Source organism: Schistocerca nitens, chromosome 7 (genome assembly GCF_023898315.1).
Source record: "Schistocerca nitens isolate TAMUIC-IGC-003100 chromosome 7, iqSchNite1.1, whole genome shotgun sequence".
In the NCBI taxonomy this organism is placed as follows: Eukaryota; Metazoa; Arthropoda; class Insecta; order Orthoptera; family Acrididae; genus Schistocerca; species Schistocerca nitens.
The window spans coordinates 408,432,970-408,460,731 of record NC_064620.1 but is presented as its reverse complement, the minus strand read 5'-3'; the positions used below and the strand labels follow the sequence as shown (position 1 = coordinate 408,460,731).

At 42.9% G+C, this 27,762-nt stretch overlaps 1 protein-coding gene across 1 annotated transcript in view; it reads left to right on the top strand.

Annotated features, from left to right (window-relative positions):
• Positions 1 to 27,762, top strand: part of LOC126194982 (inactive pancreatic lipase-related protein 1) — a 238,136-nt gene that overhangs the window by 92,189 nt on the left and 118,185 nt on the right. Inside the window, exon 3 of the mRNA XM_049933396.1 lies at positions 21,558 to 21,714. Within this exon, the coding sequence (XP_049789353.1) occupies positions 21,558 to 21,714 (157 nt within the window). The remainder of the gene's footprint in view (positions 1 to 21,557; positions 21,715 to 27,762) is intronic.

Below are 27,762 nucleotides of genomic sequence, written 5' to 3'. Positions count from 1 at the left end.
ATAAGGGAGGCCACATTCACACTCAAAAGCACAATCCCTTGTAAGGCCTTGCAAAGTTACAACCCAGTCCTGATTAGTTTGACCGGCCGTACGTTTTGTACGAAACAACATATAGCTTTTTGCAACTACATTGACTGATTCCTTGAAATATGCATCTAATGCAGACAAAATTTCGTCGTAGGACAGAGTTGCTACGTCGCGTCGGGGAAACAATTTCACTATCACACGGTACGTCTGGACGCCGACACATGACAATAAGTGATGCTGCCGCTCATTACCTTGAATTCTGTAGGCGGCGAGATGGAATCCAAATTGGCGTGACCACTCCGTCCAGCTTTCCATCACCGCATCATATGGACGAAAAGGTGGTGCAACTGCGTGTTGTGGCTGTGGTAGCGATGGAGCGGCGGCTGCCGCATCGGTTTGCATTGCACGTTGACCCTGGACGAGCTGTCCAAGGGCATCCAATAACGCCTGCGTTTGCTGATTCTGCAAGCGATAAAATTTGGACAGTACATCTGGAGATGGTGGCGAAGCCATGACACAAGTAAATTAGAGCAATACGACCGTTAAATCGTCGTCGCCAAATATGTTGTGTCTAGACAAGACAGCCTAGACACAATGAGAGGAAGCCGAAAGGCACGCGCTTAAACTCACGCAGGCTTGCGTGAGGTCTGAAACAGGATACGTAATGAATGCTATAAAGAAAAGTACGTAGCTTCTGGAATACTTAACGTTAATCCACATTTGTAGAACATCGCTCTTGATGATACATTAATAGAATCTCAATATCAATTGAATACGGCGCCTTGCTAGGTCGTAGCAAATGTAGCTGAAGGCTATGCTAACTATCGTCTCGGCAATTGAGAGCGTATTTGTCAGTGAACCTTTCCTTGCAAAGTCGGCTGTACAACTGGGGCGAGTGCCAGTACGTCTCTCTAGACCTGCCGTGTGGTGGCGCTCGCTCTGCAATTACTGACAGTGGCGACACGCGGGTCCGACGTATACTGATGGACCGCGGCCGATTTAAAGGCGGTGACACCACATGAATAGCTTCCCTGTCCCATTATGAAATCTTTTCTTGGGGCGGTGGTTCGCGTCCTGACTCAACCAATTTTTTTTCCTAACATTCGCGTTTTTATTAGGTTCTGATACTTTATTATTAGTTTAATATAAGTATAGACTATAATATTTGATGTTATGTAAATACAATTTCACCTTTTTTTGAGGGGTGACTTTGTTCGATTGGCTTAATCTGAAGCTTGCGCTACTTGTATAAAGATAATTTGCTCCTTCTTCTTTTACGCTTCGTAATTCACATGTTGCAAAGATTCTGCTACAGGGTAGGAATAGTGATCAAGTAAGACTGACCTTGGGGTTTTACTAAAATGTGAGAATGATGAAATAACGTTTATCTTATGCGGAAAATATTCCATATTTGTAACGCACTGCTTGTCATGGAACTTTTATAAGCCTGTGTCCTTATTGATTGGACATGGTACTTTCCTTTTCGTGGACGATGGAAGAAATGTGCGTTTTAATAGAGCTAACGTGGGAATTTTACGCGCGCTCGTTGAGTAAACAGTGTGATTTACGAACTAGAAACATGCCTCAACTGCCGCTGGAGTGCGTTGCGATTACGTATACCACGTTGGGGCCCACGTACCGAATGCACGAGTCGCATCATTCCTGAGCGTTCAGCAGCACGTTGAACTTGGCACGCTCAACGTTAACGTTCGACAGCACGGTCCGTGTGCCGACGGCTTTATGGATGATGCAGACCAGGTTAGTTCGCTTTCCCAGTCAATACTTCGCTTTATCGTGAAGCTGTTACGAAACAAGCAGGGGTCAAGTGAGTGGTCGGTGTAAACAGAAGCAGCGCGTACACCGGCTATAGGGCGCAGCTGAGCGCTCGGCAGCGCACCGGCGAAGTCGGCCACGAGCAGAGAAGCCTGCTGTGCGCAAGAGACGCTGCAGTGAGTCAGTTGGGCAGCAGCAGCAGCACCAGCAGCGGAGGAGAGAGCGCCGCAGCTTCGCGGACGACCTCGCGGCCGCCTCGGAGTTGCGCAACCGCAGAAAGTGCCGCGCGGCGAAAGTTCAGCCTTGGACGCGGACGCGCAGGCTTTCTTCGTCTTCCGGCCGAGCGCATGCTCCGTGGAGGTGGGGCACAATGACGCAGCGCCCGCGCACGTGTGGCCCTCAAGGACAGGGACGTCTGTCCTGGAGTGGACCCAACTCAGGACTATCACCGGTATAAAAGCGTTTGTACACTGATGAGCAACAACAAATTGACCACCTATTTAGTAGCTTACTGGTCCACGTTTAGGACACAGTACAGCAGCGATGACCGAGCGAGGTGGCGCAGTAGTTAGCACACTGGACTCGCATAGAAAGTTCAATCCCGCGTCCGGCCATCCTGATTTAGGTTTTCCGTGATTTCCTTAAATCGTTCCAGGTAAATGTCGGGATGGTTCCTTTGAAAGGGCACGGCCGACTTCCTTCTCCATCCGTCCTAATCCGATGAGATCGATGATCTCGCTGTTTAGTCTCTTCCCCCAAACAACCCAACAAAAGTGATTCTTCGTGGCCTCGGCACGGATTCAAGAAGTCCTTCATCCGTTGTTATTTTACATTGTGAAATAAGAGCGACAAGTGATTTATGTTAATTTGTATGGGTAAAATCCTGAGTCAACATCGCAAAAATTCTCTAGTGATAACTAGTTTTAGCTCATTGACGAGCCGTCTTCAGATCTAAAATACTAGGGTTAGTAATCACACGGCTGTCGTAGCAAGAATGAATATAGTAACACCCAAATCCTTCACAAATGAACGAAAAATATACCTATGCAAAAAAATTCCTGAAAAACAATCTCCACTCCTTCCAAATGGCTCTGAGCACTATGGCACATACCTTCTGAGGTCATCAGTCCCCTAGAACTTAGAACTACTTAAGCCTAACTAACCTAAGGACATCACACACATCCATGCCCGAGCTAGGATTCGAATCTGCGACCGTAGCAGCAGCGCGGTTCCAGACTGACCACCTATTTAGTAGCTTACTGGTACACGTTTAGAACACAGTACAACAGCGATGACCGCGAGAGGTGGCGCAATGCTTAGCACACAGGACTCGTATTCGGGAGGACGAAGGTTCAATCCCGCGTCCGGCCATCCTGGTTTAGGTTTTCCGTGATTTCCCTAAATCGTTCCAGGCAAATGTCGGGATAGTTCCTTTGAAAGAGCACGGCCGACTTCCTTCCCAATCCTTCCTAATCCGATGAGATCACTGGTCTCGCTCTTTGGTCTCTTCCCCCAAACAACCCAACCCAACAACAGCGGTTCTTCGTGGCCTCGGCACGGATTCAGGAAGTCCTTGATCCATTGTTTACATTGTGAAATAAGAGGGAGACAAGAGATTTGTTATGTTAATTTGTATGGATAAAATCCTGAGTCACCGTCGCAAAAATTCTCTAGTGATAACTAGTTTTAGCTCATTGACGAGCAATCTTAAGATCTAAAATTCTAGGGTTAGTAATCACAGGCTTGTCGTAGCAAAAAAATGGTTCAACTGGCTCTGAGCACTATAGGACTTAACTTCTGAGATCATCAGTCCCCTAGAACTTAGAACTACTTAAACTTAACTAACCGAAGGACATCACACACATCCATGCCCGAGACAGGATTCCAACCAGCGACCGTAGCGGTAGCGCGGTTCTAGACCGTAGCGCCTAGAACCGCTCGGCCACTTCGGCCGGCGTGTCGTAGCAAGAATGAATACTGTAACCCCCAAATCCTCCAAATATGAGGGGAAAAATACCTATTCAAAAAAGCAGATAAAAATTCCCTCGACACCCTCCTTAGAAACAACCTCCACTCCTTCCTAATTAGCAATGTAAGTGTGGACCGGATGTGGCTTGAATTCAGAGAAATAGTATCGACAGAAATCACAGATTTATACCAAATAAATTAACAAACGACGGAGCTGATCCTCCTTGGCACACAAAACGGGTCCGAACATTGTTGCAGAAACAACGAAAAAAACATTCCAAATTTCCACAACGAAACTTTGTCTCGAAACCTGGCAGAAACTCGAAAGAGATTCTAGTCGTATGTAAAGTATGTTAGGGGCAAGATACAATCAATACCTTCTCTGCTCGATAGCAATGGAAATACATCGACGACAGTGCTGCCGAAGTTGAGTTACTAAACACAGCCTTCCGAAATTCCTCATCAAATAAGACGAAGTAAATATTCCAGGATAAAAATTAAGAACAGTTGTCAACATGAGTAATTAATAAGTAGATATCTTGGGAGTGGTGAAGCAACTTGAACAACTTAAAGAGCAAGTCTTCCGGTTCAGACTGTATATCAATTAGGTTCCTTTCAGCGTATGCTGATGTAATGACTCTATACATCGGGTATACAACCGCTCGCTCGACGAAAGATCCGTACCGAAAGACTGGAAAGTTGGCAGGTCACACCAAAATTCAAGAAAAGTAATAGAATTGATCCACTAAATTACAGGCCCATATCATTAACGTCGACATGCGTCAGGATTTTGGAACATATATTGTGTTCGAACATTATTAATTACCTTGAAGATAACGGTCTATCGACACACAGTTAACACGGATTTAGAAAACATCGTTCTTGTGAAACACAACCACCTCTTTACTCACACGAAGTATTGGGAGCTATTGACAAGGGATTACTGATTGATTCAGTGTTTCTAGATTTCCAGAAGGCTTTTGACACTGTACTACTCAAGCGGCTTGTAGTGAAATTGCATGCTTATGAAATATCGTCTAATTCTGCTGTTCCTTGTCTATATAAACGATTTAGGAGATAATTTGAGCAGCCGTCCTAGTTTGTTTGCAGATGAAGCTGTCGTTTATCGTTCACTAGAGTCATCAGAAGATCAAAAAAATTTCAAAAATATTTAAAAAAGATATTTGTGTGGTGGGATATTAGCTGTAGCGGCTAAATAATGGAAAGTGTGAGGACATCCACCTGAGTGCTAAAAGGAATCCGTTAAACTTCGGTTATACGATAAATTAGTCAAATCTAGAGGCCTTAAATTCAACTAAATACCTAGGAATTATAATTACCAACAACTTAAATGGGAAGGAACACACAGAAAAGTTGTGGCTAAGTTTAACTAAAGAATGCGTTTTATTGGCAGAACACTTAGAAAATTGTGACAGATCTACTAAAGAGGCTGCCTGCATTAAGGTTGTCCGTCCTCTTTTTAGAATACTGCTGCGCGGTGTGGGATTCTTTGCAGATAGGACCGACAGAGTTCATCGAGAAAGTTCAAAGAAGAGCAGCACGTTTTGTATTATCATGAAATAGAGGACAGAGTGTCTCTGAAATAATACAGGGTTTGGGGTAGACATCATTAAAACAAAGGCTTTTTCGATGTGACGGAATCTTCTCACGAAATTTAAATCTCCAGCCTTCTCTTCCAAATGCGAAAATATTTTGTTGATGCCGACCTACATAGGGAGAAACGATCATCAGAATAAAATAAGGAAAATCAGATCTAGCACGAAAATATATGGGTATTCGTTGTTTCCGCTCGCTGTTTGATACTGGAATAATGGAGAATTGGTGTGAAGGTGGTTTACGAACCTTCTGCCAGGCACTTAAGGATGATTTGCAGATTATCCATGCAGATGTAGATGTAGAAGAGGTGAAAAACAGCAAAAACATTTCCTATTTAAACTACCATTATATAAGACATACTGATAAAAATTATTATCTCAGTGTGTATCATAGTCGTAACCTGTTGAGCTGAATCGCTCTTGTCACCATGTACATACGGAAAAACATAATAGACCTTGACAGAAATAAACACTTACAAAAGTATATGCGGTAGGTCGTATAAAGCTATGAAATTAACTAAAGGAGGCCGGCCGTGGTGGCCGAGCGGCTGTAGGCGCTTCAGCCCGGAACCGCGCAACTGCTACGGTCGCAGGTCCGAATCCTGCCTCGGGCATGGATGTGTGTGGTGTCCTTAGGTTAGTTAGGTTTAAGTAGTTCTAAGTTCTAGGGGACTGATGACCTCAGAAGTTACGTCCCATAGTGCTCAGAGCCATTTGAATCATTTAACTAAAGTAGAAGGTCGTCATGATTACATAATTTACACCGCGAGCCACGTATCATGTATACAAGGTTGTCAGAAACAGCCTGAAAAGTTTGTAAGGGTGTCGCAGCATATGTTGTGCTGAGAAACAATCGCAAGGAAAAACCCATTCGATACGTTGCGCCGTTTCCGAGTTAATTACAATGAAGTTAGCCAATCAGCCTGTTCTGCGTGCTGCGTTAAGCGGCCCGACAGATACAGTTATTGTCAGCCTTGTTCATAGCGTAGTCATGATAGCGCACGAGACTGCTCAGTCTTTCGCTAGGGGTTCGATTCTTACTGCCACGCCATGTCCAATTTTTGTATCGCCCTCTTCTTTGGTATAAGAAAACAGACCAAGAACACGTTTCGTGACACCGTCTCGAAAAGGGGGGGGGGGGGTTGGCGCTTGGATTTGGAGTGCAGTGGAGTGCAGTGGCGTGACTGGCTATCTTCGACGCTAATTAATACGGAAACGGCGCAACGTATCGAATTTTTTTTCTTAACAATTATTTCTCAGAACAACCTATCCTATAACACCTTTTCAAGCTTTTCATATTGTTTGTGATCACCCTGTATATCTAGAGCTCATATTATCACACTTGTGTTTTAATACAAGTTTACTGAGAGTGGTAACAGTTACATAGTCCATGTGTGGATACAAATAGAGCATATCATATGCAACGCTGTCTACAGAACAAGGAAGTACCTGCATTACAGCTGTAAGAGAACTGGCCACTACTTAGTGTCATTTCTACAAGAAAACACTGACTGCCAGATAGCGCTTCTAATCAACGAACTATATAGTCCCGACTATATAATAAGACGTAACGAAATTCCTACTAGATTTACGTCATGTAAGATGCAAGGAACTGTCTTCAATTTCTACAAGTCTGTAGTAACCATAAATGAAACATACGTTGTCCGGTAAGTAATACAATGCCAGGAGATACTGACAGCGAAGGAAATTAATATATTGTCACAATTGAAAGTAGTACAATATTTTAAGATATAGGAAAGTATGTACAGTGCTAATGATCAAACAATTATAAATCTGTATCAACTATGCAACTGTTGCCGGTGACAATCGACCGTTATTAAGGGGGTAGGACGCAAAAATTTTTAAAAAGTTCGATTTTCCAAAAAATGCCTTGTTTGTAGCGCACACCTTCCTGAATAGTTTGATGTATAAAACATATATATTTCAGAGATTATAAGACACGTTACTTGGTCTTAAGTGCACCAAGATGTTGCGCCACACCCCTTTGCACAGCAGTCTTCTGTCATACGTAAGTGGAGAATATCATCACAGGATTTCTCCACCAACCCTATATTCAGGGACCATGAAAATGAAAACTTACTGAAGAAATGTCTTCATGGCGGTACCCAAAACCCTAATTAAAGTTTTAACCAAAGTGGATGGGAAAGATTGCCAAAAAACATTTTTGTGGGAAGAAAAGCGCTTGCTATTGGTGTTTATTATGCAGTTTCAAGTTTTAATGAAATGTTTTAGAGAAAATGGGAATTAAGCCCTGAGTGAACTGTATTAAAGTTTTGTATGCGATAGACAGAGAGCGTGTAGTGAAACCAGATAAATCATTTTTGGACGTGATAAAATCAAAAAGAGTGCATCATAGTAATGTGAAAAGGAAGAAAACTTATTTATAAAATGAAAAAGAACCTGCTTATGGTGATGTACAGTTCTAAAAGAATGCGAAATACAAGAAGAAAAATTAACAGCCATTTTCCGCAAAACATAAATTTTTGTACTTAGGTATACGTAACATCTAGATTAAATATCCTATTATTTTCAAACCTGGTATGCTTATTAAACACAAACTCTTTAATTTAAAACTCTAGAATTTTCCAAATATATTAAAAACTGTGGTCAAAGTTAAGATAATTAATTACAAAATTTGAGTTTTTTCTAAACATGAAGTTTTAAATGTAACAACTCATTTATTTTTTCATAAAATAAATACATTACAAAGTTTAATACACTTGTATGTAAGTGAAAAAATGATGAAATTTCACATGTAGAAATAATTATATTGTTATGTTTTTGAACTTCAACTGCTATAAGTGTGAATCCTGAATCTTTCCTTGTCATGCTAACAACGTTTAATGAATTTACTTGTAAAAGTATAGACAGTGGAAATTAAAATATCTTGTGGTGTCTCTCCTGCTCCAAGTCGGCCTGTTTGACGTCCTACCCCCCCCCCCCTCCACCGCCCTCCTTAAATAAAAGTTGGTAGAATAAGCAATAAATATACATACGCCTAACGTTGTAAATTATGTAACCATGACGACCTTCTGCTTTATGTAAGATCATGGCTTTATACTACTCACCAATATGCCTTTATATGCCTTTATTTCTGTCACGATCTATTATGTTTTCATTATGTACATGACAACAAGAGCGATTCAGCTCAACAGATTACGACGATATGCACGCTGAATTAAGTAATAATTTTTGTGGGTGTGTGTCATATAGTGGTAGTTTAAATTGGAAATGTTTTTGCTGTTGTCCACTTCTTATACGCAACTTTCTATATTTTAGATCTCAAGACGGCTCGTCAATGAGCTGAAAATAGTCACCAGTAAAGGAATTTTTGCGATCATCACTTAAGATTTTTATCCACAGATTTTAAATCCTTGATCGTTTACGGAGGTTTGTGCTCCCAGACTTCTACGCTAACATCACTCAATCCAGTAAATTATGGGCCGGTGTTTTGTGGGTGTGGAGGTGGCGCCCGATGATGTCACATGTGAATTCCATATGGGTTAGATGGGGCGAATTTGGTGGTCCAGACATCGAGTTCACTAATGGGCTCCCCGAGTCACCGTAGCGAGATTCTAGCTTTACGAAACGGACGGTTATCCTGCTGAAGATTCTATAGCCGTCGAAGATGAAGGCATGCTTTTTAGAAATAGTCCGATTTTAGGTTGAGTAGTACCTCCAAGTTCGCGTGGCACAAGCAGTTCATTGATGTTCATTTTCCGCTGGGCAGAAGGTCAGGTTTTGAAGTGTGGACAAAAACTTAGTCTACACTGACAGGCATAGACCACTTCGTAGCGCAATTACGGTCATACAGGAAACATCAATTAGACTATTATGTTAAGAGTGTTTGTGGGAAGACAGACACAGAAAAAATGCAACTAACACACTAAAGTGAGTGTATATTAAGGTACAAATTATCATAATATCTGTACCTATACCTCTAACACCCTGCATAACTACACATTTACATGGATATGTGACTAGCTGAACACACGCGATTAATTATCACCAAACTTCTCAACAATGATTCTTAAAAGAGATAAAGAGCAGCAGTGTTAGAAGAAATCAAAGCAATTACATGTTACAATTCTCAAAACAGTTCTGTAGAGAGTGTTGTTTTCCACTCGCGAACGGCACAGTGCAGTTTCTGTACGCTATTCTATCTATCAATGTACTTCAAAGGGTCATCTCAGTCTTAGAACATGAATTACGGTTACAACAGTTGTCAACATCTAAAACTGACCACCGAAATGCTTATACCACAGTCACGTCATTCGAACAATCGGCCGCTCTTAGGAGACACAAAGTATTAAAGATCTGTCTTGCGGTAGTCACTCACAGTTAACATCATGTTACTGACTGCTATTGTGGCTCGTAGGATCCATGAGTAGAAAGTAAAGAACAGCGTATTGACTTTTAGAATCAACAGGAAAGGTTCTATCTATCCAGGCAGTAAACGATCGTCTTCATGCGATGAATATTTTCTTCTTAACGTCCATTCCGAACAACAGCACAAACTATTCAGCACCATGCTGTTCGAAGAAGCATAGCAAGTGTATGCCAAGAAGGGAAAGCCTATCTACACTACTGGCCATTAAAATTGTTACACCAAGAAGAAATGCAGATGATAAACGTGTATTCATTGGATGAATATATTATTCTAGAACTGACATGTGATTACATTTTCACGCAGTTTGGGTGCATGGATCCTGAGAAATCAGTATCCAGAACAACCACCTCTGGCCGTAATAACGGCCTTGATACGCCTGGTCATTGACTCAAACAGAGCTTGGATGGCGTGTACAGGTACAGCTGCCCATGCAGCTTCAACACGATACCACAGTTCATCAAGAGTAGTGACTGGCATATTGTGACGAGCCAGTTCCTCGGCCACCATTGACCAGACGTTTTCAATTGGTAAGAGTTCTGGAGAATGTGCTGGCCAGGGCAGCAGTCGAACATTTTCTGTATCCAGAAAGGCCCGTACAGGACCTGCAACATGAGGTGGTGCATTACCCTGCTGAAATGTAGGGTTTCGCAGGGATCGAATGAAGGGTAGAGCCACGGGTCGTAACACATCTGAAATGTAACGTCCACTGTTCAAAGTTCCGTCAATGCGAACAAGAGGTGACCGAGACGTGTAACCAATGGCACCCCATACCATCAAGCCGGGTGCTAAGCCAATATGGGGATGACGAATACACGCTTCCAATGTGCGTTCACCGCGATGTCGTCAAACACGGGTGTGACCAAAATGATGCTGTAAATAGAACCTGGATTCATCCGAAAATATGACGTTTTGCCATTCGTGCACCCAGGTTCGTCATTGAGTACACCATCGCAGGCGCTCCTGTCTGTGATGCAGCGTTTAGGGTAACCACAGCCATGGTCTCCGAGCTGATAGTCCATGCTGCTGCAAACGTCATCGAACTGTTCGTGCAGATGGTTGTTGTCTTGTAAACGTCCCCACCTGTTGACTCAGGGATCGAGATGTGGCTGCATGATCCGTTACAGCAATGCGGATAAGATGCCTGTCATCTCGACTGCTAGTGATACGAGGCCGTTGGGATCCAGCACGGCGTTCCGTATTACCCTCCTGAAACCACCGATTCCATATTCTGCTAACAGTCATTGGATCTCAGCCAACACGAGCAGCACCGTCGCGATACGATGAACCAAAATCGCGATAGGCTACAGTTAGACCTTTATCAAAGTCGGAAACGTGATGGTACGCATTTCTACTCCTTACACGAGGCATCACAACATCGTTTCCCCAGGCAACGCCGGTCAACTGCTGTTTGTGTGTGACAAATCGGTTGGAAACTTTCCTCATCTCAGCACGTTGCAGGTGTCGCCAACGGCGCCAGCCTTGTCTGAATACTCTGAAAAGCTTACCATTTGCATATCACAGCATCTTCTTCCTGTCGGTCAAATGTCGCGTCTGTAGCACGTCATCTTCGTGGTGTAGCAATTCTAATGGCCAGTAGTGTATATGGCAAATGCACCCGTGGTCCATGCAGTGGCGGATACATATGGGGGGCTACCCCCCGCCCCCTCAAACCTTGTGGGGCCACCCGCATTGCCACCGCTGCTGCCCCCGCCAGTAGGTGCATATAATTCATCATTTAGGGAAGAGAGTCACAATTGTAACTGTCTTGTATACGTGTATAATCAGTTTAAATAAAACTTTCTTAAACTTCGCATGTGACTTGATTATTTTTTATTATGCTAAAAATAAAGGTGGCTCAAGATATCTTTAGCGGCCTCTCGTTGAGGTTTTTCTGTATCCGCCACTGGGTCCATGGCTAGCATCCTGAAGAGTGGTCAAAAATTCATAGGTCCTGAGTTCTAACTCAACCACTGCTTATATTCAGAGTAAAAATCATCAGCAGTGTCTGAAACCTGGTTGGTAGTTACTCAGAGAGTGCACAGGATAATGTTACGATTGTGGATGGGTTCGTAAACAGTTACTGTGAGTTGCACAAACACACAACTTTATTTTTCTGAGAACCACTTATTTACACATTCTTTAAAAGATCACAATTAGACAATATGGCTGAAGGCCTAGTTGAAGAAAACTTGAGATGCTTTCTGGGCTGAAGGCCCAAAACCACACCAAAAACAAGAACGGCTGAAGGCCTGGCTTAGAAATCAAAAGCAATTAAAAGCAGAAGGTAATTTAAAAAAAAACATGCAATTGAAAACAATTAGCGGTTGAAGGCCTACACTACACGTCTGAAGGACAACTATGATTAAAATACATTAACAAACAATTTTTTTAACCAAGAAATTTCTTTTTAAACTTACAACAGAACGGCCGAAAGCCTAATTAAAGAAATATTAAATTACTGCACGGCTTAAGGCCACAAACAAGTTTGAAACAACGGCTGAAGGACTAAACAACAAGTCAGACAAGAAATTTAAAATAAACCGCTTCCTTCTTATAAAAAATAATTTTTCTTTGAAGAATTTACATGGCTGAAGGCCTTGTTAAAAGGGGTTAATGTAAGTCCTCGGCTGAAGGCCACACATAACACATCAAACTACTAACGGATTAGGGCCTGGATTAGAAACAATTTCAGATAGAACAACTTTTAAGGAAAAAATATTTTTTTAAAAATAAAACCAGTCTTCAAAATTTTAATTTAACATGGCTGAAGGCCTTTTTGTAAAATTTAAAAAGAACTCAATTAATACATGGTCGAAGGCCTCCCACAATATTTCAAACTAAAATGAAAATCACAATCTAAAACAAACCACACAAGTGGTGCTCGGAAGCGTTCCAAGGGTCGGCCTGAGAAGGTGACGTGAAACAGGCTGCCAAGAGTTGAAGTTAAATAATCGGATGGCAACCCAAACTAGGGACGGCCCAAGTACCGATCAACAATTTAACCAATTCCGTTCCGTCCGACCAACGGCACAACTATGGAAAATATCGGCCTAGGACGAGGATACGAACAGCACTACGTCTTCAGAAATTGGCGTCTAAAACCAGCCAAGGGAACAATAACCACTCTAAGCAGTATATGAACCAAACCACTTAAAAGGCTGATGAACTACTTGCCGTGCTGGACAGCATCAACACGACGAGGAAAGGCACACTGCTGGAAAACTACGCTAACGACCAGGGCAGGTAACTGGGGCGTTAACGGCCACAGGGCAGTAGCAGTCAATTTAATAATTAATGGCAAATGTAGGAAGACGGCTGCAAGATTTCACCGACTCCAACACATCATACATTGCTGATAGCCCGAACGGCCCAGGGAGCAACAACCCGCAAATGAACGAAAAGGTCACAGTAGTTGGGGTTTCATGACAGGATAACTGATCACTCAACTTCAGCGTCCAGGTTCGATGGGCAACTAACTTTTTCGCTCTCACAGCTAGCGCCTCACGATCCGACAGCGCGTGCACGCCGCCAGCGGTCCCAGCCTGGCCCCGCGCCATGGAGACTTCCTCGCTGCTCTGTCCCAACCGACTGACTACCACACGCACCACCACTACCCGGAAATACTAACGGTCACACTAAAGATAGTACGACGGTACTAGTATCGATAAGCGCTGCTGCTGCCACTCAAGGAGGCAAACCAGCAACTTCGTTACACCAGTGAGTAAGGAAGAAACAAGACGCCACTCGATGTGACAAAATGCCAAAGAACCAACGGCATGAACGCGAGCCGCACACGGCTCAGTGAAGCAGTTCAATAAAATACACTGTCACTGATCACACTGTTCATCAGAGTTTATAAGCAGAAATTAAACATGTCCTAGTGGCACCAATATTGTAGAAAAGGTACAAGTAACAGTCCATAATTTTTTTTTACAATCATTGATCACACAGTTCATCAGCAGAAATTAAACATGTCCTTGTGGCACCAATCATGTAGAAAAAGTGCAAGTAACAGTCCATACTATTCACCATAACTACTGAGACAGTTCAGTCATGAACAATAGTTTATCTGACTGCATAGAACAACAACAAAGAATGAAATGGAAATTTTCATTAACACAGTTAATTAATTAAGCCCCCAGCAACTATAAAACCAACGCAACAACAAGCACAAGAGTAACTGTTCTGTGTGTGGGAGTGTGACTCAACGTACGCATCTGGCACGGTTCTTCTTCAACAACACAACAATTTTTAAATAACATTATACTGAATTAATTAAAGAAAATACAAATACCATAATTACTCAAGAGAACCACAATTACACTCTAATCCAACAACCCAAGCCAGATGCTTTGTTGACTGAACCTGTATGACACATTATTTAAAACATGAAAATAATGAAAAATAAATCAAGTTTCGTTACCTTCATATATTGACCAAAATCACTCTCATAATTACAATATATCTCCACACCGCCTCGCTATTACCACATCTGAACAAGAACCTTTCAGTATCACATCTCAGCAAGCACTCCCTACTAGCACATCTGAACACCAACTGACTACTACGAGCTCTCCCCAAGCAGTGCTCTCTAGCACATCTCAATAATGACAGCCCGTGGAGGCGGCGGAACAATGCTCTCTAGCGATCTCTGGCGCTGTGGCTCAGTGTAGCCACCTTTCAACACAGCATCGTTTGGTAGTGAATTATGGACAGTGGGCAAACCGAAACAGAGGAGAATTGAAGCGTTTGAGATGTGATGTTACAGAAGAATGTTGAAAATTAGGTTCTTCGCAGAATCGGCGAGGAAAGGAAGATATGGAAAACTACGACAAGAAGAAAGGACAATATGTGTGTGATTGAGACGCTTAAAAATTTAAGACATAATTACTGCTGGAAGTAAATTAAACATTAATTTGCAATGCGTCCGTACAGTACGAAAAAAATTTCGAAGCTGATGACCTGGTTTTATGTGAATTTTTTAAAGTGCTAATAGCTATTTCTGCGCCTCGGGTCATGCGCTACTTTCTTGGTAGGTTTGTATCCGTATTCCAGTGTCGCAGCTACAAAGTAGGAGAGAGGCACTCTCAGAATTTAGGTTGCGAGGGCGGATCGTGAGTCGTGCCTCGGTAACTCAGTCGGTAAGGGAATAGTTCGAGAAAGGCAACACTCTCCTGTTAAGGATTCATTCCGGAGAATACGCTTTGTGAACATAAGGTCTGAAATTTGGTGCTATAGAAGGGTTTCGAAAATTGGGTTGATTGATATGGTAACAAATGAGCAGGTTCTCCGCGAAACCGTTGAGGAGGGGATCATGTCGCAAATATTAAGAAGGGATACGATGATAGGGCATGTGTTAAGACCTCCATGCTATTAGTGGGAGCTGCTGAGGGTAAGAAGAGTGGAATACACCCGACAAATAAGTGAGTCTGTAGGCTGCAAGTGCTACTCTGAGATAAGGTTGGCCCAGTAGACAAATTCGTGACAGGCCGCATCCAACCAATCAGAATCAGAAGATTGGTACTCAAAAACAAAAGTCGTTACTTGAATATTCGAGCTACATTACTTAAAATAAATTTTTTAAAGATCTAATTCTATTGAATATTGTTATATGTTCATACTGACATAGTAATTGGGTTTCATATTTACAAAGAAATATGCTTTTATCTTCGTCTCATCCAAAGCATATTTAGTTTTAGCATTTAAAGTTTTCGAGAAATTTTATAGTATTTCGAGCAAGTACGTAGGTGCTCCAATCGGAACAACGCACGCAAACCTGTTCTGCTTAACTCGAGTATCCCTTTCACATATTCATGAGGCTACATTACTTAATCTCAAAGTCGATACTGCATCCTGATGTGCTGGTGAAATCGTGCTCTGAATCAGTCACTTCAGTAGTATCGTGGTACAGTGCAAAAAGAAGTTACATCGAATAAATGTTTCATTTAGCTTCTGGACGTTGTGATGAGTATCTGGCAAATCTGAATCATATAACACTCGCGTGTACTAAGAACAACAAACCACAGCAAGTACTGTACAGGAAACTGCTGAGAAGGGGTGTTTCGCTGCTTATAAGCGTTACTTCGTCTACCGATTCACTGCAAATAAGTATAATTTGGTAACGGAATACTTAAAAGAAGCTGATACAGAGATTTAAACTTGATTCTGTAAGTCTACGTGGGTCACGTGCTCCTATGTAGGCAACGTTAGAATAACGTGTTATGGGCGAACATTAATAAAATCGACAAACTGCAGGAACGGATTCCTGATTGGATATGGGGGAAAAAGATGTCCTATGAACATGTGTCCGGATATGCATCATTCCACCGTAGATAGCGCTGACGAATGAAAGAGTCTCCGACAAGTCCCGTGTATTTGTTGATTGTAGCAGGCTGTGTGATTGACGCAGCGTACTGTAAGCAGCAGAATGATCCGGTAGCCCTTTTTGGCCGTTTGCGTGATCATGGGTCCTTTCAGACAGAAGAATGGACTTGGAGACGGCGGACTGTGCGTACACCATATTTGAAGGACCGGGTTCTGCCTCTCGATCATTTCCGTTTGCTTGACCTTACACAAACACCATCTCAGCTTGTTGCTGACATGAATACTGGACCATTCTGATGCTTACAGTACGCTGCGTCAGTCACACAGCCTGTGACAAACAAGGAATACACGTGGTCAGAGGGGCTCTAATTCGTCAGCGCCCTCTACCGTCGCAACGATGCATTTCCGGACACGTGATGATAGGACCTTTTTTCCTCCAGTTCCATGCAGAATTTCTTATGTTCCCTTTTGTACTGTTATAACTATTGCTGGCTGTACGGTCAGTGCTACAGAGAGCCAAAATAATCAAATAATAAACACATAAAAGAGCATACTCTACGTCTTGAGTAATCAAACACATAAAAGAGCGTACTCTAAGTCTCGAAAAATGAAGTTACAACTCGAGGACGTGACACAGTAAAACAGCGAACACTTTTTATCGGTGGGTTGTTGTGGTCTTCAGTCCAAAAGATTAGCCGATGTAGCTTCATATTAGTCTATACTGTGCAAACTTCTTGATTTCTGAATAGCTACTGCACCCTACATGCATTTGAAACCTGTTTATTACATTCAATTCTTTGTCGACCTCTACAATATTTACCTCGCCCCTCCCCTTTCGCCCCCGCATCCGTTAGCAGGTTGACTATTCCTTGATGCATCGTGAAGAGACCTACCAACCGATTGCTTATTTTAGTCAGGTTGTGCCATAAATTTTTCCCCTCTATCTGTTCAGTACCTTCTCGCTCGGTTAATCGGTCTAATCTTCAACATTCTACGGTAGCAACAGTTTTCAAAACTTCTATTCTCTTCTTGTCCGAACTACTCAAAAGCTTGTGTTCTCTTCTTGTTTGAACAGCTTGTATAGCACGTCTAACTTCTGCACAATGGTACGCTCCAGACAAATGCCTTCAGAAAAAGACTTGCTAACTCTTGAATTTACATTGGATGTTAGCAAAATTCTCTTGTCCAGCTATGCATTTCTTGCTATTTCCAGTCTGTGTATTATGTCCTCTCTACTTCTGACTTCATCTGTTTTCTACTGCTCAAACAGCAAAACTCATCTAGAGTTTCATTCCTAATTTAATCATATTAGTATCGCCAGATTTAATTCCACCACACTGCGTTACTCTGTTTTGCTTTTTTCGTAAAATTTTTATATCTTTTTCCTGACCTTTAATTCCTTTTCCCAATTTTTCTTACGTTTCTGTCACTGCTTGCTCAATATACAGATTGATTAACATTGGGGAAAGGGTACACACCTACATACCTATCTATCTCGTTGATCGCCCCACATACCAAACATCATGCCTTTCTATCTTCCCATCTTTTCATGTCTTGGTGCCTAATATTTTTTTTTTCAAAATGACATCGGGCTCCGAAGTATTCAACGAGGAAGTTTTTTTACTAATATTTAAGAATACGAAGGAATGTAGGTTAAACTCGAACGTTCTGGCGTCAGAATGGAGTAGAAAATCGTCTCTGATCTTTTCACGGGAAGCTTCCGAGCATTGGTTTAGAAACAGCGACCATTAGCGCAGAAGAGGACGAAGGGCGAGTATATTGATTATAATATTCTCATATATTTCTCATTTCCGACTCGATTCACACACCCACGGAGCGAGATGGCGCAGTTGTCACACAATGGATTCGTATCCAGGAGATCAGTGGTGAGACACTCATACCCGCACACTGAATCCGCGAGCGCTTGTTTATTGCGGTACCTTACAGAACCACTCTGTCTCTCTTTCTGCACTTCTCGCAGAGGCTCACGTTGTAAAAGGTGATTATTCCGCTTTTGACAGGAGGTCACATTGATGTGAATGGACACTGTATCTTATTCTTGATAATGTTACACCAAAATTCTTAGACTTTTAACATAGCTGACTAGGACAACCTGCAGGGGCAAGTATTGATCTCTGCTCATTTCGAAGCAGCTTCCATCAGTACTGGTGTTAATGGGTTCAAAGGAAGTGCGATGGAGCCCTATGATACCTTTTTAATTAATAGTAGTGAATATTCTGTAGTAAAAACCCCAGTTCAAATGGTTCAAATGGCTCTGAGCACTATGGGACTCAACTGCTGTGGTCATCAGTCCCCTAGAACTTAGAACTACTTAAACCTAACTAACCTAAGGACATCACACACATTCATGCCCGAGGCAGGATTCGAATCTGCGACCGTAGCAGTCAAAATGGCTCTGAGCACTATGGGACTTTACATCTATGGTCATCAGTCACCGAGAACTTAGAACTACTTAAACCTAACTAGCCTAAGGACAGCACACAACACCCAGCCATCACGAGGCAGAGAAAATCCCTGACCCCGCCGGGAATCGAACGCGGGAACCCGGGCGTGGGAAGCGAGAACGCTACCGCACGACCACGAGATGCGGGCCCGTAGCAGTCGCACGGTTCCGGACTGCGCGCCTAGAACCGCGAGACCACAGCGGCCGGCTGCCCCAGTTCATATTTTTGTTATGAACCGTGCTGAGACTGCTCAGGTTGCAGCATTTAAAGACCAACTTAATGAAACTTTAAATGAATCCCATTATGCACATCACCTAGGTCATAATAAAGAACCAGGATCTTTAACAAATGCTGCTACCACACTGTTCACCTATGCAAACTTATTTTAATTGATGAGGAAAGACACAAGGTTGGACGTCTACGTCCGCCCACCGCCCAGAAGTTAGCTGTGCAACTTTTCGGAAGGTAAATATTCACTAGATCTTGCTTTATTGCAGTTTTTGTGTGTTAGTGTTTTACGTTTACAGTAAAAGTAGCGTTAGGTGCAAATAGTTTCGATAGTCCTGTAGAAGAGTGAGTATAGGAGAAGCGGGTCAGGACCGTGAGTTGACGTTTCATGTGACTGGCTGTAACGGGGATGCAAGCAAGGTATCAGACCATACTCTTCCATGAAGTAGATTATGCAGTCGAGCAACAGATTCGTGGAACAGGGAAGATAGCTTTGTGCCCTTCAGGCAGTATTAGAAATGACGTACTTTTAATTAGATAGGTTGAAGGAGAAAAGAGAGTGAGAACTGGGAAAAGAAAACAAGTGATAGAGTAAAGGAAAGTAATTTAAATTGAGAAGTGGACATATTTGCAAACGGCGGTACCCACAAACTTGTCATTCATAAATATGCTTCATACTGAGCGGTCGGGAAACGCAGAAGGCGTTACATTCGAAACTGACAGCTGGTGTAAACGTTTCTGGAGCCGGTTTGCTTACAATTTTACGAGAGTTTTATTGGCTGAGCGCTTCGCTGTATTTCTGATGTATGCATGCAATATTGCTTCCATAGACTTGGACCTATTACATTTAGTGTCGGAAAATGATGTTATTTAACTTTTCTATTTCTTCTTTTACACGGCCTTGCCGCAGTGGATACACCGGTTCCCGTGAGATCACCGAAGTTAAGCGCTGTCGGGCGTGGTCGGCACTTGGATGGGTGACCATCCAGGCCGCCATGCGCTGTTGCTATTTTTCGCGGTGCACTCAGCCCCGTGATGCCAATTGAGGAGCTACTCGACCGAATAGTAGCGGCTTCGGTCAAGAATACCATCATAACGACCGGGAGAGCGGTGTGCTGACCACACGCCCCTCCTATCCGCATCCTCCTCTGAGGCCGACACGGCGGTCGGATGGTCCCGTTGGGCCACTTGTGGCCTGTAGACGCAGTGTTTCTTCTTTTACACGCTTGAGTAAAAGTGCAGGACGAACATATGACCATCAGTTTGTTTTCAGTTGGACAGCAAATTTAATTTGCTTTCTTTTTATCTCAGTCCCACACACGGAATTAATCACACTTGACTAGCTGAGTTTTGTGTAACTCAGTTATTTTGCTTCCCAAATAGCAAAACTCCTTTACTACTTCAAGTATATCATTTCCTAATCTAATTCCCGCAGCATCACCCGACTTAATTCGACTACATTCCATTATCCTCGTTTTGCTTTTGTTGATGTTCATCTTATACCCTCCTTTCAAGACACTGTCCACTCCGTTCAACTGCTCTTCCAAGTCCTTTGATGTGTCTGATAGAATTACAATGTCATCGGCGAACCTCAAAGTTTTTATTTCTTCTCCATGGATTTTAATACCTCCTCCGAACTTTTCTTTCGTTTCCTTTACTACTTGCTCAATATACAGATTGAATAGCAACGGGGAGAGGCTACAACCATGTCTCACTCCCTTCCCAACCACTGCTTTCCTTTCATGTCCCTCGACTCGTATAACTGCCATCTGCTTTCTGTACAAATTGTAAATAGCCTTTCGCTCCCTGTATTTTATCCCTGCCACCTTTAGAATTTGAAAGATAGTATTCCAGTCAACATTGTCAAAAGCTTTCTCTAAGTCTACAAATGCTAGAAACGTAGGTTTGCCTTTCCTTAATCTTTCTTCTAAGGTAAGTCGTAGGGTCAGTATTGCCTCACGTGTTTCAACATTTCTACGGAATCCAAACTGATCTCCCCCGGAAGTCGTTTCTGAAAGTCTTTGTATGGAGTGTAGCCATGTATGGAAGTAGAACATGGACGATAAATAGTTTGGACAAGAAGAGAATAGAAGCTTTCGAAATGTGGTGTTACAGAAGAATGCTGAAGATTAGATGGGTAGATCACGTAACTAATGAGGAGGTATTGAATAGAATTGGGGAGAAGAGGAGTTTGTGGCACAACTTGACTAGAAGAAGGGATCGGTTGGTAGGACATGTTCTGAGGCATCAAGGGATCACCAATTTAGTACTGGACGGCAGCTTGGAGGGTAAAAGTCGTAGAGGGAGACTAAGAGAGGAATACACTAAGCAGATTCAGTAGGATGTAGGCTGCAGTAGGTACTGGGAGATGAAGAGCCTTGCACAGGATAGAGTAGCATGGAGAGCTGCATCAGACCAATCTCAGGACTGAAGACCACAACAACAACAAAGAGATTAGGTCAACATTAGGTGACAATAGCTTGACCCGTGGTCTAGGGGTTGGGTAAAATGGCTTCGATGGCTTGTACGCTGTGACAGTACCTTACAGGGGTTCCTCCTTCTCACATTCACTTCGCAGGATCAAGTTCATAATCTCACTGTTCATGGTTTGCTAGAGATTCAGCATCTCACTCTCCGAGTAGGTGCTGTACATTACGGTGAATCTCTTCGGTTAATTTCCGTAATTTTACGGCAGTGCTAGTCCGGTTACTCGCAGCTGAGGCCTTTCTTCCGCCGCTGTTGCAGGATGCTGCGTGTGGGCGCAGCGGGAACAGCTGCTGGAGCGCAACCGCACCTCCGCGAAGAAGCCGCAGTCAGTCCGCGACCTGTTCCACACGCCCTCCTGCGTGGACCCGCCCGTGACCTGCCCGCACCACAGGATACAGTTCTACCTCTACACCAGGTAAGCGTCGTCTCAAGAGCTATAAACAGTGTTCTCGACATGCGATCTAACTTCGATCCCACATTTTTAGACTTTCAAAAGACTTTCGGCACCGTACAGCAAAAAATTCTAATCAGATTGCGTGAGTACCGAGTATAGTCTCAGTTGCGCAACTTTATTGGTGATTCCAGAATGAGATTTTCACTCTGCAGCGGAGTGTGCGCTGATATGAAACTTCCTTACAGATTAAAACTGTGTACCGGACCGAGTCTCGAACTCGGGACCTTTGCCTTTCGCGGGCAAGTGCTCTAACAACTGAGCTACCCAAGCACAACTCACGCCCCGTCCTCACAGCTTTACTTCTGCCAGTACCTCAGCTTTTCTTGTCAGAAAGCATTTTATTGCATAACCGCTATTGACAGAGTTATGCTGTCATCATCAGATCTTATCCTTTAAAATTTTGCCACACGTTGTCCATCAGCCTTACAGGCTCTTACACACTCCATATCTGTCCGATGTGTAGGACTTGTAACACAGGTGGACAATATTTTCTAAAAATTTTAGAGCGTAAGATCCGATGGTAGATTCACCCGTGGTCTATGGGTAGCGTCTACGATTAGTAATCAAAACGTACTGGGTTCCGGGATAGAGGTCGGCCAGTGCTTAAATTTTGAATAAAAGTCATCATCAATGGCGGTCGATGATTTCCGGTGCAAGATGTCAACCTCATTTAGCCAACGGCCTTGTCAAAGAGGGCTGTGGAGCGGAAAGAGGTTCTGGACATCTCTTGCCCTTGGGGTGGGAAATTGCCCCTAAAGACGGAAGAATCGGTAATGACTAACGGCATGAGGATGCAGAAGGTAGTGGTAACCGCTGCATTAAAGACACAATGTGCATCAGCTGGACGTGTGGTCTGTAATTGAAAAGTATCGTGATGATCTCCCAATTTGCAAAACAATCGGGAACAATCCCCCATTCGGATCTCCAAGTGGGAGGTGACCACGAGAAAAATGTTCAAATGTGTGTGAAATCTTATGGGACTTAACTGCTAAGGTCATCAGTCCCTAAGCGTACACACTACTTAACCTAAATTATCCTAACGACAAACACACACACCCATGCCCGAGGGAGGACTCGAACCTCCGCCGGGACCAGCCGCACAGTCCACGACTGCAGCGCCCAAGACCGCTCGGCTAATCCCACGCGTCTGACCACGAGAAAAAACTGAATAGCTAACGAATGAATAACGTTCTAGAAAACGGAGCGTAGAATTCCAGGTGTTTTAACGTGATAGGGAAGCTATAAAAACTGAAAAAGAAAATGCAGAGCCTCAGTCTAGATATTTTTGGGGTCAGTAAAGTGAAATGCAATAAAGACAGGGACTTCTGGTCAGATGAGTATGGGGTAATATCAACAGCACCAGAAAACGGTATAGCTGGAATAGAATTCGTTAAGAATGGGAAGCTCCGGCAGAGAGTGAATTACGGTGAACATTTCACTGATAGGGTCATTAGATCCGACAGAAACCCAACACCAACAACAGATATACATGCCGACATCGCATGCTGAAGATGAAGAGAGAGAGAAAGTACATGAGGGTATTGAATGGGTAATTAATTACATAAAGGAAGATGAAAATCTAATAACCATGAGGGATTAGAATGCGGTTGTAGGAGAAGGAGTAGAACTCAGATCGCAACTGAGTGTTGATGAAGAGCAGGTTGAATTTTAAGAGAATAACCAGGAAAAACCAATGCACAAAGAAGTGGGATACGGATGTATTAATGAATGAAGAAACACGCTGAAGGTATCCAAGGCTATAGATAGGGCCGTAAGGAACAGCTCAATAGACAGTTGAGTTGAAGAGGAATGGACATCTCTAAAAATGTCAATAACAGAAGCTGGAAAGAAAGGCATAGATACAAACAAGTAACTGCAAAGAAACCATGGTTAACAGAAGAAATACTTCAGGTGATCGATGAAGGAAGGGAGTACAAAAATGTTCAGGGAAATTCAGGAATACATAAATACAAATCTGGCAACGGCCTTGCCGCTGTGGGTACACCGGTTCCCGTTAGTTCACCGAAGCACAAATAGTGGGAAAAGCAGGCGCCAGGTTGAGATTCATAGGAAGAATTCTAAGAAAATGTGACTCATCGACGAAAGAAGTAGCTTACAAAACGCTTGTTCGTCCGATTCTTGAGTATTGCTCATCAGTATGGGACCCTTACCAGGTTGGATTAATAGAAGAGATAGACATGATCCAGCGAAAAGCAGCGCGATTCGTCATGGGGACATTTAGTCAGCGCGAGAGCGTTACGGAGATGCTGAACAAGCTCCAGTCGCGGACACTTCAAGAAAGGCGTTACGCAATACGGAGAGGTTTATTATCGAAATTACGAGAGAGCACATTCCGGGAAGAGATGGGCAACATATTACTACCGCCCACATATATCTCGCGTAATGATCACAACGAAAAGATCCGAGAAATTAGAGCAAATACGGAGACTTACAAGCAGTCGTTCTTCCCACGCACAATTCGTGAATGGAACAGGGAAGGGGGGATCAGATAGTGGTACAATAAGTACCCTCCGCCACACACCGTAAGGTGGCTCGCGGAGTATAGATGTAGATGTAGATGTAGATGTCGGGCGTGGCCGGCACTTGGATGGGTGACCACCCGGGCGACATGCGCTGTTGCCATTTTCGGGGTAAACTCAGCCTCTTGATGCCACGTGAGAAGCTACTCGACCGAATAGTAGCGGCTCCGGTCAAAGAAAACCATCATAACGACTGGGAAAGCGGTGTGCTGACCACACGCCCCTCCTATCCACATCCTCATCTGAGGATGACACGGCGGTCGGATGGTCCCGTTGGGCCACTTGTGGCCTGGAGACGGAGTGTGTGTATGTGTGTAAATACAAATCGCTTAGGAATAAAATAAACAGGAAGTGCAAGGAAGCTAAGTCGAAATTGCTACATGAAGTATGTGAAGAAATCGAGAAGGATATGATTGTCGGAAGAGCTGACTCAAAGTATAAGAAAATCAAAACAATCCTCGGTGAAATTAATAGCAAGGGTGGTAACATTAAGAGTGAAATGAGAGTTCCATTGTTAAATGCAGAGCAGCGAGCTTATAGACGGAAAGAGTTCACTGAAGGGCTCTATGAGGCCTGTCTTCTGATATGACAGAAGAAGAAGCAGTGGTCGATATAGAAGAGTCAGGGTGTCCAGTATTAGTATCAGAATTGAAAATAGCTTTGGAAGGCCTAAGGTCAGATAAGGCAGAAGGGATAGCATTTCATCGGACTTCCTAAAATCATTTCTTATGCCTGGAACCAAGCCCATATTGTTCAGTAAACTCATGTTCTACTCCTTCTCCTAAAACCGCATTATAATCCCCTACGATTATTAGATTTTCATCTCCCTTTATGTACTGAATTACCCACTCAATATCCTCATGTACTTTCTCTCTCTCTCTTCATCTTCAGCTTGCGATGTCGGCATGTATACCTGTTGTTGGGTTGCTGTCGGATCTAATGACCATATCAGTGAAAATCATTTAGGGAAGTGGCAACAAAACGACTCCTCACATTAGTGTGCAGAATATATGAAATTGGAGATATGCCATCAGAATTTCGGAAAAATATCATCCACATGATTCCGAACGTTGCAAGAGCTGACAAGTGTGAGAATCAGCTTAACAGCGCATGCATCTTAGTCGCTGACAAGCACAATATACAGACGAATGGGAAAGAAAATTAAGGATGTGTTAGATGACGATCAGTTTGACTTTAGTACTGGCACCAGAGAGGCAGCTTTGATATTGCAGTTGATAATGGAAGCAAGACTAAAGAAAAGAATCAAGACACGTCCATGGAATCTGTCAATCTGGAAAAAGCGTTCGACAATGTCAAATGGTGCAATATTTCTGAGAAAAATAGGGAAACCTTTGTGGAAAAACGGGTATTATACCATACGTACAAAAATCAAGAACGAACAATAAGAGTGGAAGACCAAGAAAGCAGTGCTCGTATTAAAAAGAGTATAAGACAGCGATCCAGTCTTTCGCCGCTTCATTTTCAATCTATACATATAAGAAGCAAGAAGGGAAAAGATTCAAGAGTGGGACTAAAATTCAAGGCGCAAGAACGTCAGTGGTAAGATTCATTGATGACATTGCAGTCCTGAACGTGAAGAAGGATTACAGGATCTGCTGAATTGAATGAATAGTATAATAAGTACAGAATACGGATTGAGAGTAAACGAAAGAAAGACGAAATAATGAGAAGTAATAGAAATGAGAACAGAGAAAATTAACATCACACTTGGTGATCACGAAGTAGATGAAGTTAAGGATTTCTGCTACCCAGGCAGCAAAATAACCCAAGACGCACGGAGCAATGACGGCATCAGAAGCAGGCTAGCACTGGCAAAAAGCTGATTCCTGCCCAAGAGAACTGTGCTAGTATCAAACATAGACTCTAATTTCAAGAAGAAATTTCTGAGAATATACAGTTGAAGAACAAGAATGTAAGCTAGCGAAATATGAATTCTGGGAAAACAAGAGCAGTAGAATGGTTCAAATGGCTCTGAGCACTATGGGACTCAACATCTTAGGTCATAAGTCCCCTAGAACTTAGAACTACTTAAACCTAACTAACCTAAGGACATCACACACACCCATGCCCGAGGCAGGATTCGAACCTGCGACCGTAGCAGTCCCGCGGTTCCGGACTGCAGCGCCAGAACCGCTAGACCAAGAGCAGTAGAAAACCGAAGCAGTTGAGATGTGGTGCTACAAAAGAATGTTGAAAATTAGGTAGACTGATAAAATAAGGAACGAAGATGTTCTCCCCAGAATTGAAGAGGAACGTAATATATGGAAAATATTGACAAGAAGAAGGGACAGGATGATAGAACATCTGTTAAGACATCAGGGAATAACTTCCATGGTACTAGAGGGAGCAGTAGGGGGGTAAAGGCTGTCGAGGAAAACAGAGACTGGAATACATCCAGCAAATAATTGAGGGTGTAGGTTGGAAGAGTCACTCTGAGATGATGAGGTTGGTACAGGAGAGGAATTCGTTAAGGGCCATAGCTAACTTGTCAGGGATCCGATGACCCAAAAAAAAAGATGCGATGATGGTAGCATAGCTCTGTGGAAACCGGTGTTCCAATAAAACGCCTTTTTTAGCGATCTTGGCTTGTGAAATTTTCTTCAGTTATACATTGTAGATCGCCCCCAGACAGACAATGTCAGGAGTGTACATATGCTGTCAGAAAGATCGTAGTTCATAGTAAATGAGAAGAGATCATCTCAATGCGAGATGCTTTTAATAGTTTGTACAACAAAATTTTGTCTCGAAGTCTGGCAGAAAATCAAAAGAGTTTCTGGTCATGCGTTACATGTGCCAGCGGCAAGACACAATAACGACCTTCACTACACAATAGCAATGGTAATCTTATTGATGACAGTGGCACTAAAGTGGAGTTTCAAAATGTGGTTTTTCGAAATTTCTCCGCCAAAGAACATGAACAAAGCAGTCCATAATTCGAATCACTTAGAATTTGATACCCTCGGTGTAGCATAACAACTTGTATCCCTTTATAAAGGCAAGTCTTCCAGTCCACGTTGTACACCAATTAGTTTAAATCCAGAATATGCTGAATGAATAGCTCCATGTTTGTCAATCTTACACTACCGATTCCTCGACGACAGAGCCATAGCAAACGACCCTAAAGTTTCACAGGTCACACAAATGCACAGGAAAGGAATTAGAAGCAATCTTGTGAATTACAGACCCATATCACTCATGTCAATTTGCAGTAGGTTTCCCGAAGATGCACAGTGTTGGAGCATTATGAATTACCTCGAAGCAAACGATGTGTTGACACATACTCAGCATGGATTCAGAAAATATCGTTCTTGTGACACTCGACTAGCTCTTTACCAACACGAAGTCATGAGTGCTGTCAGCAAGGGACCTCAAAGTAATTACGTACTTCTAGAATGTTGGAAGGCTTTTGGCTGCATTCCACACAAACGGCTTCTAATCTGCCAAATAT